At 40.7% G+C, this 20,464-nt stretch overlaps 1 protein-coding gene across 1 annotated transcript in view; it reads left to right on the top strand.

Moving 5' to 3' along the window:
- tbc1d9 (TBC1 domain family, member 9 (with GRAM domain)) overlaps positions 1–20,464 on the top strand; it is a 39,923-nt gene that overhangs the window by 8,366 nt on the left and 11,093 nt on the right. Inside the window, exons 3-9 of the mRNA XM_053501927.1 lie at positions 4,712–4,822; positions 7,840–7,958; positions 11,718–11,946; positions 12,232–12,493; positions 13,307–13,514; positions 18,218–18,424; positions 18,721–18,894. Coding sequence (XP_053357902.1) covers positions 4,712–4,822; positions 7,840–7,958; positions 11,718–11,946; positions 12,232–12,493; positions 13,307–13,514; positions 18,218–18,424; positions 18,721–18,894 — 1,310 coding nt within the window. The remainder of the gene's footprint in view (positions 1–4,711; positions 4,823–7,839; positions 7,959–11,717; positions 11,947–12,231; positions 12,494–13,306; positions 13,515–18,217; positions 18,425–18,720; positions 18,895–20,464) is intronic.

Raw genomic sequence — 20,464 nt, 5'->3', positions numbered from 1 at the left:
AAGTGACAAGAGTCTTTGAAGTTTTTTTCCCTAACAAAAAAAATGCACAAAAGACGTTTATATCTCATGCTTTTTACAATGATTAGTTAATATGGACCTGGTGTTGAGAAAGCTTTTTATTGTGTTTCCTTATGTTATTCTTCCTCATGTTAGTAATCCTTTACCCATCAGTTTATGCCAATCTCCACATGAACTTTTTGGGGTTCAGTAATGCCATGAGCACATGTTTGATTTTAGAAACAGCCTGATTAGATGTCATTTAGAATAAAATATCAGATGCGCATTTGATAAAGAAAAAAAAAGCACAAAATGGACAAATATATTGTACTTAAAAGTGTAATAAGTAAGAGGAAATTCCATCCACCCATCTAGGAACCTCTGTAGTCCAAATGTGACCATTGTATTTCTTCCCATTTTTACAACCGTGGTAGGACCTCAAGTCAACATGCACAATCACACACTATGGGCAATTTGGGCCCGCCAGTTGTCTGTTGGAGGAAACCCACAATTTACATATAAATTGCACCCTTAAATTGCAATTAGCATTTGGCAGAAGCCTTTATCCAGGAAAGCTTACATTTGATCTCATTATACATTTGAGCAGTTGAGGGTTAAGGGCCTCGCTCACGGGCCCTAAAGTGGCAACTTGGTGGTTGAACCTGGGACCTTCCAAACCATAGCCCAATGTCCTGACCACTAAGCTACCTTAGTGAAAATTAAACCGCTAAGGGAAAATTAAGCTCTGCTTAGGCGGTTTTCAAGTTTATGATTTTGCTTTTCATCTTTACTTTGGTGGAATGTGAGCATAAAAATGTGGTGTGATAGAAAACTTGCTAATGGAAGAAAACTGACATTATTTAAAAGAGGGAAAGGGGCTATGACCTGTCTGTAAAATGTCCTCAGAAAAGGTCATCGCTCTTTTTGCAATTACACCACACTGAAACCAACCTAAGCCATATCGTGATTGGCCATCATTTGGTCCACACCAGATTCATTAAATCTAATAATTTAAAGCCGCTTTAAAAAACCCTGTGCCTTTTCTTTTTTAACCCGATTGCTTGCTCTGTTTAACATACAGTATGGTATAGTCGTTAAATAGATATCTTGTCCTCATGTGTAACTCCTTGTGTGGTGTGAAACCATTGCGTCTTCCTTCGTCAAGTGTGAAGTTCCACAACAACAATGCTGTAAAGACTCTTCAGGTGTGAAAGTATTCACTTAGAGCAGACATAGAGCCTTTGAAACAAAGGAAGTAACTATGATTCATTCGCAACCAGAACACTGGTTTTCTAGTCACACAAACACCCATATTACCAAGTATTACCGAATCTGGAAGTACTGAATATAAAGAACACTGTGTCATGTTCATATATGAATCACTTTTCCCCGGTGATGAATCACTGGTCATATGTTTAAGAGGATGTACAAGATTATAGTACAAAGTCAAGTAGATTTTTATTGTATTCTATTTGTATACACTGTATTAAGCCATACGCAATATACCTATATGGCCCCTGGTCACAAACCGAGGTCCATAAAGACATGGTTTACCGATGCTGGAGTAGAAGAATACGATTGGCTTGCACAGAGCCCTGATCTCAACCCCCGCTGAGAACCTTTGTAATGAAATGGAATGCTGAGTGGTACCCCTGGCCATGTTACTAATGCTCTTGTGGCTGAATGAGTATAGTTCCCCGTAGTCTTGTTCTAAAATCTACTCAAAATGCCCTTCATGAAAGAGTGGAGGCTGTTACGTATAACAGCGAAGGGGTTTTGGAATCGGCACACATGAGTGTGACGGTCAGGTGTAACTCAGGGTTATGTTATACCTGTTAAGCTGTTGTGAGAGGAGGTGTCTGAGAAGGAACAATTCACAAAAAGTGTACCAAGGATATCCAGGATCCGCCACTGGTGCCATGCTATGGGATAGCACCTGGTAACTGGAGAACTTATGTAACATGGTCTTCCTCAACCCAAAATGGCTATATGTAGCCATCTAATGGGGCCACCATCCAAGGGTGGAGGTCGGGTCTAGTGCCAGTGGGGTAGTCTGGATGAACTTAGATGGAGCAGAACCCTTGAATGTAGAGTGTGAAGGTTGAAAACCAGGAGATCCTTAGAGCAGAGTGTAGAAATGACCAAACCAGACACAAGACCACACAACTCCTAACAAGAAAACTCTACATCATGCAACAAAGAAAAAAAAAACTCTTCCACCAATCCTGGATGACACCTCTTTACAAATTTGCAGGGATTCTGCGCCTGCTTCTTTCACTTTGCAATGTTCCCATCTGACAGGCATTATAAGACTGTTTATGCCCACACCTCCAGACTAAATAAAAGCTTCTTACCCCGGGCAGTCAGGTTTCTGAATCGGTATCCCGGAAACATGCCGTCAGCTGCCAGCTCTGCCGAGCACACAGTCGCATCGCACACTTTGTGAACTCATGAACAACAGCAACAGATAATCTGATGATAACAAACCCACAGTGTTAGATCTTTATGTGCAGTATTACAGCACAGATCGTCCGTAATCGTACAGACTGCTCCTAGAGCTCCGTCTCCGTACTGTCTCTGTGTTCTTTAACAACGTTCTAAGAACGAACTGTTCTGTCTATGATAAGTGAATGATTCCATCCATGCATATTTAGTTTTACAGGTTTTTTGTTTATTATTTATAATATGTACGAAGAGTGTTCTAGTCAAACCGGGACAGAATAACAGAACACAGTCCTGAGAGTAGCCCTTCACTTCACGTCTGAAACGCCGACCTCCCAGGAACTCCTTTAATAGCTCTAACATGTGAAAATGGCTTGGAGGTCAGGGACTGTATGGGGGTGTGGCAATAATTTGCACTGTTTAAATGTTCTACTGTTTAATTCTGCTTGTATACCCAAATTATTTAATTCTATTCTTTTTAGGGCTGTCCATCTTTGTGATTAACATCCATATTGGCAGAACCATCAGCAGAAATCTCTTCTTCTATTGTCAGTGGTTAATGCAAATCAATAGATATACCAGTCTTCATTAATGAAATGCGCTGTTGCACCCCAGTACTTACTGATGATTGTAGTTGTTAGGGGTAACTCATTAGACGGGTCGCCATGGCGAATCAGATAAGCCTTTACCAATGTTGACCCCATGGAGGTCCACTTTTATTTACCGATCGTTAGTGATCCCAGCGGTTCCCAACCTTTGTCCTGGACGACCCCCTGCCCTGCACGTTTTCTCAGCGCTCAGTACACCTGAATAAACGAATCAGCTATAGTTTAATGGCTTAATAGCTATTTCTGAATATATGTAGGTGTAATAGAGTAGGGAAAACAAAAATGTGCACGACATGGGGTCCTCCAGGACCACCAGACTAGCCTGGCTTAGTGTTTGCGCAGCATTTGCGTTTCAGTGGTATTCACATCTAATGTTGCTGCTGTTGTAGCTGCTTCGTGACAAAGACCATTCTTAAAAGCGATATGTAAAAAAAATGCAATTGAATTATTGTAGTGTGTGTTCTTAAAACTTTGGATTTATTATTTAAAGAGATCTATTCTATTTTACTTTTTCATTTTAAAGGTCTGTTCTCTTCTGCACAATTAAAATGTATTTCTTTCTTTGTCATATACACAACCATTAACAGTATGGTTCGCAGTAAAATGCTTACGTACCTGTTTGTGACCTTATTCCATTCCTTCCTATTATATTCTAATGTTGTAGTACATTATGTTTTATTATATATATTTCAAGTTTCTTGGGCTTTTTCCATTTTGCTGCATGTCCAGTGGCTGGGTATTGCACATGGGCATAGGTTCAATGGCCTCACTCAAATTTACATACACAGTCATACACAGTACGATATGCAGTGAAATGCTTAGGCCCACTCGAAGGCCCAACAGTGGCAGGGCTCAAACCACTGACCCTCTATTAAGCATCCCGGAGCCTTAACTGCCTGAGCCACCGCTGCCCCAATGTTTTATTTTACAATACTCTAATCTCTTATGTTATTTTTTTTTTGTTTTTTTGCAGTGAGTAATTTGTTAACTAGGGGTGGATGATCATGATAGTCTTTTGGCTGCTCCTGCCAAAGGGGTCGCCACAGTGCAACGATCCCATTTATCCAGGCTTGGGTCCAGCACTGCATTGGTTGGGAATCAAACCTACTGTACCACTGAGCCACCCAAACCCTAGCCCCTGGACGCAGTGCTGGCCCCAAGCCTGGACGAATGGAAGGGTTTCTCCAGGAAGGGCATCCGGTGTAAAAGTTGTTGTGTGGATCGGATAGTCCACTGTGACGAGCCCTCGATGGGGGCCGCCGAACAACAAGTAGGGATGGATAATGTGTTCAAAAATAATACAGGGTTTATATTTTTTTATTGTGTTATATACTATTCATGATGTAATGGATGTACAGCGTATTTCACCTTTCCATCTCTGTCTCTGTTCTGTCGAGAAGCAGTAACGATAATCAGTGTTGTGTCGACCAGGAGCTAATGGGAACGTTTACAGTTTCATCATGTATTTCAACATTAATAATACAGTGTTGTATTGTGTTCTAAAGGTCTGGTTCTCGGTCAGATAAAGAATAGGAGAAGCTTAATATGTAACACTAAAACCACTAAGCACTCCAGATTCACTGTTAACCCACAATGACATGAGATTTCTACCATGTGTGTATTATTCTCATGGATTTAATAAGAACGCCTGTTGTTTCCTGCAGGTTTGTTGGTCGGGACCCTGGACGTCGTGCTGGACTCCAGTGCACGCGTGGCTCCGTACAGGATCCTTTATCAGACACCCGACTCGCTGGTCTACTGGACCATCGCCCACGGTAAAATCACCCCCTGCTTCCAGCACTGCTCCTGTGTAATATTCTCTCACGTCTTGCCCCTTGTTCTCAACTTGTCTCCGAATGCCAAGCATTACCTCATTCTCCGCTGGGCTTAAAGGGGAAGGCAAAAGCTGAAAAGTAAATTATGCTCATCCTCCTCCCCTTTAAGTGGTGTTTAGATGCTGCTTGTGGACTTATTGGCTATGATGTCAGCCAGTTTTTTTGTGTACAGTACGTGTACGATTTCAGCCAGCCACTTTCTTTCAGGGCTCCGTGTCCGCTTTGTCTTTGTGTTCCTCCGTGGACGCTGCAACTAGGCCACTATTGATTGCAGACTCCAAAATCTCCCTCTTAGCTGCAGGCTTTTAAGAACAAGCGTATCTGGGCGCGCTTAATTGAATCTGGCCCGAGCACTTACGCTAGCTAGAGCTTGAATTTTCTCTCTATGCTCCAGTCTCCAGTTTCTTAAGACCGCCGTTAAAGCCGTAGTAGCTGTAGATGTTGAAACAGAGTAGTGTTATAGACTAATAATAGGACAAGCTGGATGTCAAGTGGTGCAGAGATGCTGAACGAGCAGTGCAGGCTATTGTCAGGAGGCGTGGCTTTATTTCCTTCGCCATAAAGAGCCACCGCCCCCCCCGTACGCCAGCCCCTGGGGGGAGATTGTGTTCGCTGCTTTTAGCCCTAATGTGCTATGAGGAGCGCTGCAGGGAGGGGAGACGATCACTGGCACATTTTAGAGGTTTCACTTCCTTACTTGAGCTTAGGGTTATACTATTATTCTGTTTTGCATTTCCATGTCCGTCTGTCTATCCGAAGAAATGCTGATTTGACAGTCGAACGCTCGCATGCAAGCGAATATTTGCCGTCGGTTTATTTTGATTTAGATACTGCACTCGCAGTGGGACAAAATCTAAAAATAGCAAACACAGGATGCATTTGCACATGGATGGACTGCTGTTTTTTCTAATGCAATAACACCTGCATGTCACTAACCAACCGTGTTTGAAATCCTGCTCCTTTCCCAAACATTTCCTAACATTAACATGGTCTCATAAATCTACGCTCGGCTCCTAAAGCCCTTCAGACAACCATCTTTCTCTTGAGAACCTTTACTGTGCAACTAAAAATATAAATAAATAAATAACTCGAGCCCTAAATGAGCCCGTACACCGCCTCTTCAACAAAGAGTGTGTTTTTTTTTTTTTTATGCTGCTCTGAGGCTTTTACAGTCTCCTGACTGAGCCATAGTGGGTGTATGTGAGCATTGAAAGACTTAAGGACTAGTATTTTAACAAAATCATTTGTATTAAACGTTTCTTAAAGGCTCCAGGGTATTATTTAATTGTTTAAAGCTTGCCAGTGATTATGTAAGGGGGAAAAAAAAAGTGCCGGTACGGGAAATTAATCAAGAACAGGGTGGTGTGGTGACGTTGTAGGGTTAGAGGCATGGTGGCGTAGTGGTTAGCACTGAGGGCTCGCACCTGCAGGGTCTGGGTTCGATTCCTGCCTCCGGTCTGCGTGCATGGAGGAGTGTACATGTTCTCCCAGTGCTGGTAGGGTTGGTAAGGTTTCCTCTGCGTACTCCAGTTTCCTCCCACGGTCAACATACATGCAGATTAGGCTAATTGGCGTTCCCGATGAATGTTGATCAGAGGTCCTACAACGGTCAGACAGTGTTATTCACCATTGGCCATATACTTTTGTTTTCAATTTATTAAAGAATATCACATGACATATTTAGACATTTACATACATATAATGCTGCGAGAAGTGAAACATCCTTTCTTCAATTTCCTTTAATACAACAACAATTTTTTCTGATGTTCTTGTTGTTCTTGAGAATATTCATAATAATGTGTCTTCCATGTAGAGAACCTAAAGATACCTAAACGAGTTCACACCTAAAGACTGCCATAAAGCCACTGCTGAGCTTTTGAGCAAAACGAATAACGCTCGCTTTCTCGGCTTTACCCTTGGGTTCTTTCTCATGTGTGTGTCACGTTGGATAAAAGAAAGAAACGCACAACAGTAAAATTCAGACCCTTACGTAACCTGCTGTAAAACACTTCTTAGACACGAGACTGGGATTCGGCCTCATGCACTGATCAAAATCTTAACGATCACCTCCAGTCTCATAAACGCCGTTTCATAAATAACGTACTTTCCACGCCGTATTACCAACTGCAGGCCGAAATATTTCACGGCGTGCGTGTTAATTAAAACGTCTTGTTAATTTGAACCAAACCCCAGTCTCGTTACCGTAACTCCTGTAACACTCCGAGTCTATGGGGAAACAGGATTAAGACACGGTGTTGTGTTTATGTAGATAAGTAAACAATTCAATCAGTAAGATGTGTAGTGTCTGTTATCGCTTATGTTTAAGCAGCTACAGACGGTTAAACAACGTCCTGCTGCAAACAAAACCTCTCAAACTCTGACTGGAGACTCCTTCCTAACGTGAGCGCTATGAGCTCAGGCTCATAATGAAATGGCGGTGTGTGAAGTTGCTGAGTATTATAATAATAATATGTTAAGCATGATGCCACGGATAAATTCATAGCTTCGTATCCTCAGGTATTTAATTGTAATGTATCCATCCAGGTCATTAACTTGAGTTAACGAGTTGTTTAAATCTGTTAAAATTGCATTTCTTTCCTCGACCGTGATTCAGCAGTAAATGCCATGAAACATGACCCATTTTAAGGACTACATGGCTGGATGGCTGGATTTCAGTTTTTTCAGTTTGGCAGGCAAAGCATGGCACGATACTGTTGGGTAATCTTTTCTTCTTACCCACAGCTGCATGAGATCATAAATCTAGATGTGAGCGAAAGCCATTTCTGTTTTAATGGAAGATTAAAGTAAATGGATCGTGAGTGGATTTTTAATGACGATTTGTCCATTTGCATAATAACATCTGTTTTTAGCCTGAAAAAATGATAAATGAAGGGGAGTATGTTGTCTGTTACTGTGGCGGCAGCTCATGAGAATGTGTGTGTGTGTGTGTGAGACAGGGAGCTCCCGTAGAGAGATCACTGAACACTGGGAGTGGCTGGAACACAACCTCCTGCAGACTCTGTCAATATTTGAGAATGAGAACGACATCACAACATTTGTCAAGGGCAAGATTCAGGTAACACACACACACACACACACGCACACACACGCACACACACCATACTTTATATTTTAGTTTATATTTCCGGCCCTTGTCTGAGTTTTCACAAGGGATTCTAAAATGGTTTGCGTCTCTACACTGAGGTCATTTCCCAACTTCATGAGCTCATTTCTTATTTTATTGCCTGACTTACAGTGCCGTGAAAAAGAATTTGCTCCCCCATTCCTGATTATTATTATTATTATTATTATTATTTGCTTTTTCTCACTTTTAAATGGTTCAAATCAAAAACTTTAATATTACACAAAGATAACCAGAGAAATGTATTGAAAAAGTTATAATAATAATAATAATAATAATAATAATAAATGAAATCATCATATTTAAAAAACTGCATTTTGTATTTACCTGGGTTATCTTTGTGTAATATAAAAATTTCCTTGAAGATCTCAATCATTTAAGTGTGACACACACTACCGTTCAAAAGTTCAAAAGGCCTCTCTCATCTTTTTAAGTGGGAGATCTTTCACAATTGGTGTCTGATGAAATACTTTATATATACTGCATCAGCATGCTCTCATTTCCCCTTTCGCAACTTTAGTTCCAATCTACATTCAGTTTTTATGCTTTGCTTGCCTAAAAATGTAACTATGGTAAACACTTTGGCATAAATAATGGAGCTTTGGAGGAAGTTTCAGAGTGTTGGGTCACGTTTTTGTGGGTAGTACAATTAGCTTAATGCTGCTAATCCGCCAGTAGCTAATATGGATCCTGGAACATAACTTTTAATTCTAACAGTCGGATGTAACCTATGAAAATTGGTGGTTCAGCGGTGGGTTTCTCACCTGCCATGCGGAAGGCCCGGGTTCGGTTAAAATCCGGTGTGTTGTGTCAGGAAGGGCGTCCGGCGTAAAACCTGTGCCAAGTTGTAGTGCGGATCAGATGATTAGCTGTGGCGACCCCTTTAGCCAAAAGAGAAACAACAACAACAACAATAAGTCCAGAATATATTATTATATTTATATAAAAGGCATGTGAGGGTGCATATGAGGTTTTGCTAATCTGCTAACAAAGCTAATACGAGCGAATTGCTGTAGACTTGGCTGCTACTCGTATATCAAAGCTAAACAGTTAAAAACAAATCATAGTATTGTTTATGCCCACAAGAGAGCGACTTCAAGCATCACGAGTCACTTGTTATTCACTGGTGTTGAGGCGGCGGGGTCAAGTGTTTGCTCTCAGATAATTATATAAATCTAAATGAGTCCTTTATTAAACACAGACTCATCACATGTTTATACTCTGTATTTTCTATTTGCATAGAGAAATTTCCTTACTGTGGGACGAACACAGGTTTATCTTATCTATCTGGAGCATAAAACAACACAGTGAGCATATTGATATTATCGGGAACTAGTATTAACTTTAACACTGACCATGCTGTTCCAATACTTTCGAAGAGGATTATTTCAATTCAATTCAATTTTATTTGTATAGCGCTTTTAAGAATTGTCACTGTTGCAAAGCAGCTTTACACAATCAAAAGAATTCTTTTATAGTTTTTATATATATATATAAAATAGACACACACACAGTCTCCTTCGAAAGTATTGGAACAATAAGGTCAGTTCTATATTTTGCTGTACAGTATGTTAAAGCCATTTGGGTTTAAGATCAAAAGACAAATATTGGATAATAGATCAGAATTTCAGCTTTCATTATAAGTGTTGATCATCTTCGAATATGCTGCCTTTTCTTTGAACCTACTCAAGTGATCGAAAATATTGGAACATGTTTCCTAATGCCCAGGTGTGGCCTGATAGAGTGCTTGTTTGAACAGTTAATAGTTCTGAATGTTTACTCCTGGTCTGATCCCTGGGAGTTGACTGTAAATGTGGCATTTGTTGGAAAAAAAGGATAAACCAACATACAAACCACTCAGTGTCATCACCAACAACGTGCACAGGACAGGAGTGAGGCTATCGGTGTGAGAGAAGCAACTTTGAGAGAATCGGGAGAATGAAGAATCAGACAGCCAGATTAAAAATCACAAAGAAATACGGAGATAAGTCACAGAAGTACACAGAAGTACATTTTTTGGTGTGGAAAAGGAAAGGATCCGAAATATATGAGCTCATCATCGGTCAAGCACGGTGGATGTATTGTCATGACATAGGCTTGCATGGCTATTTCTGGAATAGCCTCACTAATCTTTAATAATGAACTAACTCATGATGGTGGCAGCGGAATGATTTCAGAAGTTTACAGAAAGAACATGCATCCGATCTGATTGGGGGAACTTCACCGTACTCCAAGATGACCACAAAATGTAAGAGTGCACTCATCATGGGGCAAAAGTGCAAGGTTTTGGACCGGCCAAGTCGATCACCAGACTCCGCAACTAAGCAGCGTTTCACCTCCTGAAGAGAAGACTGGAAGAAGAAACCCCTTAAAATAACCAACAATCGAAAGAAACTGCAAACAATGAAAGCCAAGACTTACCCTGACCCTAGTTTCAAAATTTCTGTTCTGTGGTTTTGTTTCGGTGGTTTGGTTATCACTGTGAACGTATTTCCTTCTGTGTTGTTTGTGCTAATATTTATGTTGACGAAAAACATCAGATACAATACACAGACAGATGCAAGACCGTGATGTCCGCAGTATTCCTGAAACATTCTCCAATTTGATGTGAATTTTCATTATACTGTATAATTGGCTACCAATGAAAACCCACCAGTAAGAAGCATCATCAAGAAGCAGAATATTTATGACATTTATGAAGGAAAAAAAATAAGGTTCAGGCAAGCAAAACATGGTATTGAGGCATTTAAATAGCTATACATGTAAATAATTTAGTTATAACACACAATTCATGTTTTTAAAATGTAAATGCTTTATACAGTAATACTTTAAGATTGCATCCAAACGTGCATACCTTATATTGGAATTGTAAAACTGGTATCATTTCAATCTAATTTCCCTGTCTCATAAAGGTATATAAAGAATAAAGAGTAATCATTCGTATTACAAACGTTCTAAAACAAAATAAACTAAACAAGGTATCTGCTCCATTACACAACCGTTAGTTCCGACCGAGTCGTCTGATTGGACGAGAGGCTCTCCGTGAGGAGCAACACCACTGCATCACTATATGTTATGTCATGTAAAACAACACTTTGTCTCCTAACAAATCAGCAAAATAACTGGTTAAATAAACAAACAAATCAGAATCTATTGATAACAGATGCTATATTATGGAACTGTTGTATAAAAGCGATATCACACACGGAGGAGTGCTGTTGTTCTTAATATCAGCATGGCTGTGATGTGCCCTCACCTTAATCTATAAGTAATTTTTTTAATATTTTGTTTGTTTTTGATTTATACGCATAAACATTTTTTCTATACATTTTATCTTAGTTTTTGCCATAACAAGCTACAGTGTTCGGTTATAGAGTTCAAATTCAGATCAAACCCTAATTGAAGTTGTCTTTTTACGTTTTCTTTCAAGTGATGCAATTTTAAAGGGAAATTATGGTCACATCAAATATTGACTTGGTTTATCTTTTGTTTTTATTCTATCTGCTGCTCTTTATTGCAAAATACAGTATTTTGTGTTTACATTTTGAGTTTAATCATTTAGATTAGTAGATTAGAAGCATCTTATAGATTTTTTCTTATAGCGCTGTAACCGATAACACCCGATTCTGTGAATTGAAGAGTTTCACTCCTTGTTTTGTTTTTCACTTGTATTTTTCTCTTTAACCCTTAAAGGGCATCATTGCTGAATACAACAAAAACCATGACAATAAGGAGGATGACGACACGGACAAGTTCAAGGAAGCCACTGCTAAGTTTCGGAGGTTGTTCGGGATGCCAGACGAGGAGAAGTTGGTGAACTACTACTCCTGTAGCTACTGGAAGGGCCGAGTGCCCAGGCAGGGCTGTCTCTACCTCAGCATCAACCATCTCTGCTTCTACTCTTACCTGCTGGGCAAGGAGGGTGAGTGAGGAACCTAGGAACCTGTGGCTTAACCTGGGTGTCATTACAATTCAATTCTAAAGAATGATATTTCGTGGAAAATAGATGTACATGGGAAGGTTTATAGACCTAAAATATATCTAGTACCTGGAAAGTCCTCCATCTTCAAGACTTTCCCATATATCATAAAGATCTTTCCCAAAAACACCAAATTAACCTCTTCATTCCAAAATAACACTTCACCAGCGTGCAGATTGTACTTTTGCTGGTGTTAACCCTCTGCTTCATTCCCCTCGTCCGTCATAGCCAAGCTGTTGGTCCGCTGGGCCGACATCACTCAGCTGGAGAAGAACGCCACCCTGCTGCTGCCGGACATGGTGCGAGTGAGCACCCGCTGCAGCGAGCACGTCTTCTCCGTGTTCCTCAACATTAACGAGACCTTCAAGCTGATGGAGCAGCTGGCCAACATCGCCATGCGCCAGCTCCTGGACAACAAGGGCTTCGAGCAGGACCGCTCGCTGCCCAAGTTCAAGAGGAAGTCGCCTAAAAAGGTCTCGGCCCTCAAGAGGTCAGTGTTGGTACAAAGAAATAATAATAATAATAATAATAATAATTAAAAAGAAAATCAGCACACTGCTGACTCTGTTTCTTATGTTAAGCCTGCACAAAGGCTTTGTTATTTTTATCATCACGTCTTCCAAAAGACAAAAATCACAATAAAAAACGGCTGTGCGATTTTCTTCACATCACAAAAAAAAATCACATTTTTGCGATTTTAAACTGCGATATTTAAGTATTAAAAGTACCGCTTTGCATTCGAATTTATTTCTTGAGCCAAACAGTTAATAATGGTACAAATAATCTTGTTAAGAGGACCATTGTTTACCAAAATTCATTATTTATTACCTCAAAAGATTTAAAAACAAAAGAAATACCTAAATTATTGACCAATCCTACCCGAATTCCTGACTGTGCATATTTCACCTGTAATAAATTGCAGCCTAAAGTATCTGAAGCCTCCACAAAATCTGTTCAAGTCAAATCTGCGTTTTTGCACAACATGCATGTCTGAAATTCAAAGGAAACAGATGGCTGGTGGTGAATGTTTTTGACGCATGGGTAACTGAGGTTAAAAGTGATTTCATCCGCCGCTCGAGACCCTGATTCGATTGGATCAGCAGTTCTTTGAGGCTTTAGTGCAAATCATTCCTCTTTCTAACTATACAGTGTTTTATTTATTAAAGATCAATGCCATCATTTTATCCATTTATCGTTCAGTTTTATGCCGTGGCAGAAGAAATTGTAAAGGAACGGCCAGTCTCACAGCTGATGCGTGAATGTTTGAATGCTGCCATTTTGAGAATCTCTGTATTCATTTCAGGGATCTGGACGCCAGGGCTAAAAGTGAACGATACCGCACCCTGTTCCGTCTCCCGAAAGACGAGAAGCTGGACGGACACACAGACTGCACGCTGTGGACTCCTTTCAACAAGATGCACATCCTGGGGCAAATGTTCGTCTCCACCAACTACATCTGCTTCACCAGTAAAGAGGAGACCATGTGCAGCCTCATCATCCCCCTCCGAGAGGTAGGACGGGCTCGGCGAATGCTTTTTCAAAAAAAAACATGAGATTATGGTTTTTATTTCATATTTTACCAACTTAAAATTCAGGGTAAGAGATTTGAGCTGAACATTAAATAGTGGAAGAAGTCCGATCACCCGGGTTTGGTTATTAGGTTGTGTTCATGTACACGTCCTTAATAAAGTGACGACGTGTAGGATTGATGGATGGATAAGTAGATACACTGATATGTAGGATGATGGATAGGTGAATAGATGAGTAGGTTGGTTGGGAGTGTGAGGTGAATAAGGTAGATGCGGTTGGAATAAGTGAAGTGTCAGTGAATGGATGATTATAGGGGATGTAAGGGCAGGATTGATGGTTGGAAGTGGATGGATTGGTAGATGGATGGATGGGTGTGTTTGATATGTTGATGGGTGGGTTGGTGGATGAAAATGTAGTCTGGTTGGAGGTATGATGGAGGAATGTCCTGTGTGTATAGGATGGATGGTTAGATGGATATGTTGTCTTTACGTATAGTTCTTAGACAGTTAATTTGTTGTATTAGCTAGTAAGCTAATTATGTTTTTTCTTAGCTAGTTTTGTTCATTTATGTTGCATGTAGCACCTTGGTCCTGGAGGAACGTTGTTTCGTTTCACTGTGTACTAACTGTATATGGTTGAAAAGCCAATGAAAGCCAACTTGACTTGACCTGAATTGGATAAGTTGTTAGTTGGGTTGTTGGATGGATTTGTAGGTTAATCAGATTGGTGAAACGATAGATTGGTAGATCGGTGTGTTATGGTTGGGTGGATGGAGGAATGAGTTGAGAGATGGATGTGTTTTCTTTTAAATTGGAACAGTTTGACAGCAAAACGAGATAATTCCATTTTTTTCGCAGTTTTGAGAAATGAAGCATTTCTTTATGCAAAATATTTTTGTGCATGCTTTTCCTTAAACCACAAGGGTGTTAAAAAGCAAATATGCAAAAGAATATTAAGTCAAAAATTGTTTGATTATGTGAGTTTAGTTTTTAAAAAGCTAAACCCACAGTTTTATTACACTAAATAACTCAGGAGTTGTCTTTGTGGTCATTTAAGTAAAGAAATGTAGTATGAATAATATGTTGATTGTGTTTTGGTTAAAAAACAAATAAAAAAACAAACATCATATCATCATGGTAGTTTGTAGTCTTGGTTTGGGCGTTTATCGCACCAAATCAGGTATCAGATATCAGGAGCAAGAGGAACAAAGGAGAAGTACTGTATCCATTTGGAAGTAAAACATTAGGATACACATCAGTACCCCATATAGTTTTATTAAGTTTATGATGTATATCCTGGTAAAGCAACAATGGAATCGGCTTTTTAGGATGCGTCGTGTTTTGCTACAAAATGGGATTTATCAAGTTTTGCTGTCAAGTTGTTTAAATATTTTTGCAAAAACCTAATTAAACTTTTCACTAATTGTTTACTTTCAGTTCCCAAACCCACGACCGAGTGATCCATACGCTCTGTCTCCGTGTGCTTGTAGTTGCCCCTGTCTATCCCAATATTTCATCAGCACCTCTTAAGTTAATTAGACGTTACTTCTCTTTCCTTGGGGTCACGACTCCGCGAGGTCACTGGATGGGATGCTGTTAGTCTCTCGTGATGAATTGCCCTCTTGACCATCTCAGACATTTCCTCTATCGAGGGCTGTATGTCAGTTTTATTACCTGCAGCCCGAGTCTACGTCCAGCTAATAATCTTTCAAATTCTTCGGCTCCTCTGTAACAGCAGAATAATTATAATGTGACGGCTGTGATTTGTTGTGTGTAGAAGATGTACAGAAGAGTGCGCCTTTTAGTAATGTTCAGATTGACAAGCTGCTGACTTACAAAAATGGGTTTCGCCTTTGTGTGTGTGTGTGCACAGGTGGGTTGTTAATAAACGTATTTATTTATTTTAAATCTGTAAGCAATGTGACATAAATAAAAGGCAGAGGCAGCGAGCTGTCAGACTCTGTTAGTATCTGGTCGGGCTGCTGTTGCCAGCTGTTTCCTGTCTTTCTTTTTTGGGCACAGTGTGGCCATATGTGTGTGTGTGTGTGTGTGAGACAGTTTTCAGGACTGAAAGTTCAGCACGCAGAATGTTTACAAATTTTCAGTTGCACACAGCCTTTATCACTGTGTTTACGTCTTATATGAAGATATAAATCGTTTAAAAACATTTTGTAGGTAGTTTGTGATGGTTGGACTAATCAGTGTTGGGGGACGTTACTTTTTAAAGTAACTAATTGCATTACAAAATTACTGTCTTTATAAAGTAACCAGTTACATTATAGCGTTACTTTCTGATAAAAGTAACTAGTTCGAGTACTTTTCCACTGCAGAAAATAAAACCTCATGTGATTTCTCATGCATGTTGTTTTAGTCAAGACCTTTATAATTATTCTTTGATCATTATGGTAGTAATTTCTATTTAAGTTTATGTGAATTCACTCACTTTTAGGTACCCATCAGAATATAATGGTCATTTTCTGTAGTAAATTTGAGAAGTGCTTGCCTAAGAATCCAAGCTATACATAGGATGGAGAATCGTACGTGCAAAAACTAACCATATAAGGCCTCCTGGAATGTGCTTGCCCAGGAAGGTGAGGTATACATAGAACGGGGGAATTTAAAGAAACCCACCTGTTGTAAAACATCACTGTATACGGAATCAGCTGCATTGTATGGAGTATTTAAAGGGAAGAGCACTCAAAGATCAGTGTGACACTGCAGTCTCCCCCGGCCGTTATTGCATGATAAATAAAGGTCGTTATCTTCTGAAAACCAAAGCCTGAGTCTTCAATTAATTTCCACGACATCATCACTCAGGACATCACTCACGACATCATTGGCCCATAATCTGTTAACTACTAATACCCCCTATCTCACCTACTAATACCCCCTATCTCACCTACTAATACCCCCTATCTCACCTACTAATACCCCCTATCTCACCTACTAATACCCCCTATCTCACCTACTAATGCCCCCTATCTCGCCTACTAATGCCCCTATCTCACCTACTAATTACCCCTATCTCGCCTACTAATACCCCCTATCTCACCTACTAATACCCCTATCTCGCCTACTAATACCCCCTATCTCGCTTACTAATACCCCCTATCTCGCCTACTAATACCCCCTATCTCACCTACTAATACCCCCTATCTCACCTACTAATACCCCCTATCTCACCTACTAATACCCCCTATCTCACCTACTAATACCCCTATCTCGCCTACTAATACCCCATCTCGCCTACTAATACCCCCTATCTCGCCTACTAATACCCCCTATCTCGCCTACTAATACCCCCCTATCTCACCTACTAATACCCCCATCTCACCTACTAATACCCCCTATCTCACCTACTAATACCCCCTATCTCACCTACTAATACCCCCTATCTCGCCTACTAATACCCCCTATCTCGCCTACTAATACCCCTATCTCGCCTACTAATACCCCCTATCTCGCCTACTAATACCCCCTATCTCGCCTACTAATACCCCCTATCTCGCCTACTAATACCCCCCCATCTCACCTACTAATACCCCCTATCTCACCTACTAATACCCCCTATCTCATCTACTAATACCCCCTATCTCACCTACTAATGCCCCCTATCTCGCCTACTAATGCCCCTATCTCACCTACTAATTACCCCTATCTCGCCTACTAATACCCCCTATCTCACCTACTAATACCCCTATCTCGCCTACTAATACCCCCTATCTCACCTACTAATACCCCCTATCTCGCCTACTAATACCCCCTATCTCGCCTACTAATACCCCCTATCTCACCTACTAATACCCCTATCTCGCCTACTAATACCCCATCTCGCCTACTAATACCCCCTATCTCGCCTACTAATACCCCCTATCTCGCCTACTAATACCCCCCTATCTCACCTATTAATACCCCTATCTCGCGGTTTTGCGCGGCGGCCGTAAGTACGGTTCATCGTGATTCACAGCGAGTTTTGGTTCTGTGATTAGGTTGCCATCTTTCCGCGCGTCGGTCCTTGTATAGTCAAACCGCACAGGTGAGATAGGGGTATAACAGCAGAAATAACAGAGGGGGGCGGGTTATCAGGGGCGGGGCTTGTAGGACAACTTTCACACACACACTAATGGAATCACTGTTGTCTGGCTCACGGATTGCATAAATTGAATTTACATTTTTGAAAATATAACTATAACTATTAAATATGTATAAATTACATCGATCTGATTTATTAAAATAAAAAAAGAACTCCCAACACTGATCATAACTGATCATTCATCTGAGTCGAAAGTACGTCGCAAACCTTCCACAGCCTTAAATATAATCATAAATAAATAAAAAGTTGCATGAAAATTTTAAAGGAATTTAAACCTCTGGTATGCGCTGTTCTGCGAAAAATAAGTCAAGTTAAATTTATTTGTATAGCACATTAATAAATAACGACCGCATGGTTAATTGTAAAGTGCTTTACAATGTTAAAAAAAAGAATAATAAAAAAAAAACAATGATTAACATCAATCGAATAAAATAGAGACAAGAAATAAAATTGGCATAGAAATGTGCATAATAAAGCAGAAGACTAGAGCATATGAACATCACTGTAGGCTGTTTAAAATAAAGATTCTTTAGTTATTTTGCTGTAGCTGATGATTATTTTTTTTAACTCCTCATTTATCCGTCACTATCAGGTGACCATCGTGGAGAAGGCAGATAGCTCGAACGTGTTACCGAGCCCGTTATCGATCAGCACCAAGAACCGGATGACCTTCCTGTTCGCCAACCTGAAAGACCGCGACTTCCTGGTGCAGAGGATCTCCGACTTCCTGCAGCAGACGTCGTCTAAGATCTACTTCGAGCGAGAGATCACGGGCAGCCTGACCAGCTCGGACGATGAGGTGAACTTTGTCATTCGTTTTCTATCTGTTTTTCGTCTCTTTTTTTTCCAGCTGCAATAACAGAGAGACAAACAAACACAAGGCAGTACGTTCTGCGCTGGGTTGAATCGGGAGCTGGTCACGCTGATGTTTCTCTGTGCAGATTTTGCCAGGAGCTTTTAAAGATTTAATGAGATCAATTGCCACTTTGACTGTAATTATGCATCTGCCGAAGGTTGTGTTTGTGCCACAGCTATAGACGTCTCTTTAATGATTTCAGTTTCTGTGTGTGTGTGTGTGTGTGTGTGTGTGTGCAGGTGTACTCCCAGCACAGCAGTCTTCTCTCCTGCAGTCCACAGCGCAGCAGTCTGGGCTCAGAGGGCGAGAGCGAGCGGCAGTTCAACCTCAACGACAACAGCGTTCCCACGGCAACGCAGGCCCTCATGACCATGTATCGCCGCCGCTCGCCCGAGGAGTTCAACCCCAAACTGGTAAACACATGCTGGAGTTCAGTTGCTTGTGGAGGGAATAAAACACTTACTATTAATATTCTGATACGCAAACACATTAGAATGTGTTCATTCACAGCAGCTGGAACGTCCCTTAGAGCTGAACAGAAATCACCTTCCGGCCAACCAGAATAAAGAATGTCATGTTTACTTTGTTTACTCTGTGGCTTCACGACTGACGTTCTATAATTAAATATTTAAACCCCCTTTAAGACTCCGTTTGCTGTTTCATGATAAAACTTGCTGTATGTCCTGAAACACTGCGAGGATCTAAGGTTTTTGCTGAGGACAGCTCTTTATCGCACAGACTGAGTCAAACTGGTTAGATGTGACCTCTAAACACAGCACGCACACGCGCGAAAACAGGAAGAAAGTGTGTTAGTGAAAGTATATAGTTCATCAAGTTGAAGTGGAAGGATTGGCACGAGGCGGACGGCAGAGGCAAAAGGTCAAGAGAATCCGAAGCAGCAAAATCACAGATGCACCTTTTCCACCAAGGTGGTTCTGCTGGCATGTGCCAACCAGATCTTTGTTATTTATTTGTTTTATTTATTATTTATTTTTTGGTCAAACAGGCAAAGGACTGGCCACGGGTACCTCGGACAGAAATAACAGTTCCATGGCAGCACCGACACTTTCACTTAACAAAGAACCATCTATGTCCAGGTTTGTCAGGGGTTTGGGGACGTTGTTGTTGGATTGTTCCTGCGATCCTTAAAAGCTGGACTCAACCCCAAATCCCAAACCAAGCCGGTTCCGGGTTTAGTTCAGAGCCGTGGCCCAGCCCAAAACCAAAGTTGTTTGTTTTGTTTTTTTGTAAGACAGACAAAGCACCGGCCCTCAGACAGAAGTAGCGGTTCTACGGTAGCACCAAGAACAAAGCTCACGTCTGGGGTGGAGAACTGGGGGACTTTTACCAACTAAAAGTTTATGACCACCATTTATAAAAACAATGTTACTCAATATGCAGTGGGCGGCTCGACTGCTTTCTAGTAATGATAAAGCCAGGAGAAAACACGAGAAGCCCTGTTGAAGTTTTTGCTGCTAGCGATCACGCTAACATTGCTGGGAAAGTAGAGACGTACCCTGATGTATAGAGTGAATCTGGAAAAACAAAACCAGTTCTTGGGAGGTTTACAATTGAACCTGCACTGGTACCAGACGTGAACGTTTATTAGATGCACTACTGTTTGTAGTCCAGTCCTAAACATCACACTGCAGATGCACATAAACTCGTAATATTTGTGCAGTAGATCGTTTGCAGCATAAAGCTGACACTGACTATCGGTACATCAGTGATGTTTAGCACTTCAAACAACTTAGACGGAAAAACAAAGAATAATTCCCCAGCCAGGAAATATTTTTACAGTCAGAAACCAATACTGATGATGGACGGAGCATGAGCCAGGTAACGGGCGACTCCCATCCGGGTTTGCGTCCGGCAGATCCGCATTACATCTGGGAATTATCCGTCATCTGGGAAAAGATGGGAAGCCTCGTCTAACCTGTTAGAGAGATCAATACCACTTTTTTCTCTCTGTCTATCCATCCT

This window comes from Clarias gariepinus, chromosome 8 (genome assembly GCF_024256425.1).
Source record: "Clarias gariepinus isolate MV-2021 ecotype Netherlands chromosome 8, CGAR_prim_01v2, whole genome shotgun sequence".
Lineage (NCBI taxonomy): Eukaryota > Metazoa > Chordata > Actinopteri > Siluriformes > Clariidae > Clarias > Clarias gariepinus.
Note: the sequence above shows the minus strand (reverse complement) of the source record. Positions and strands in the feature narration are given on the sequence as shown.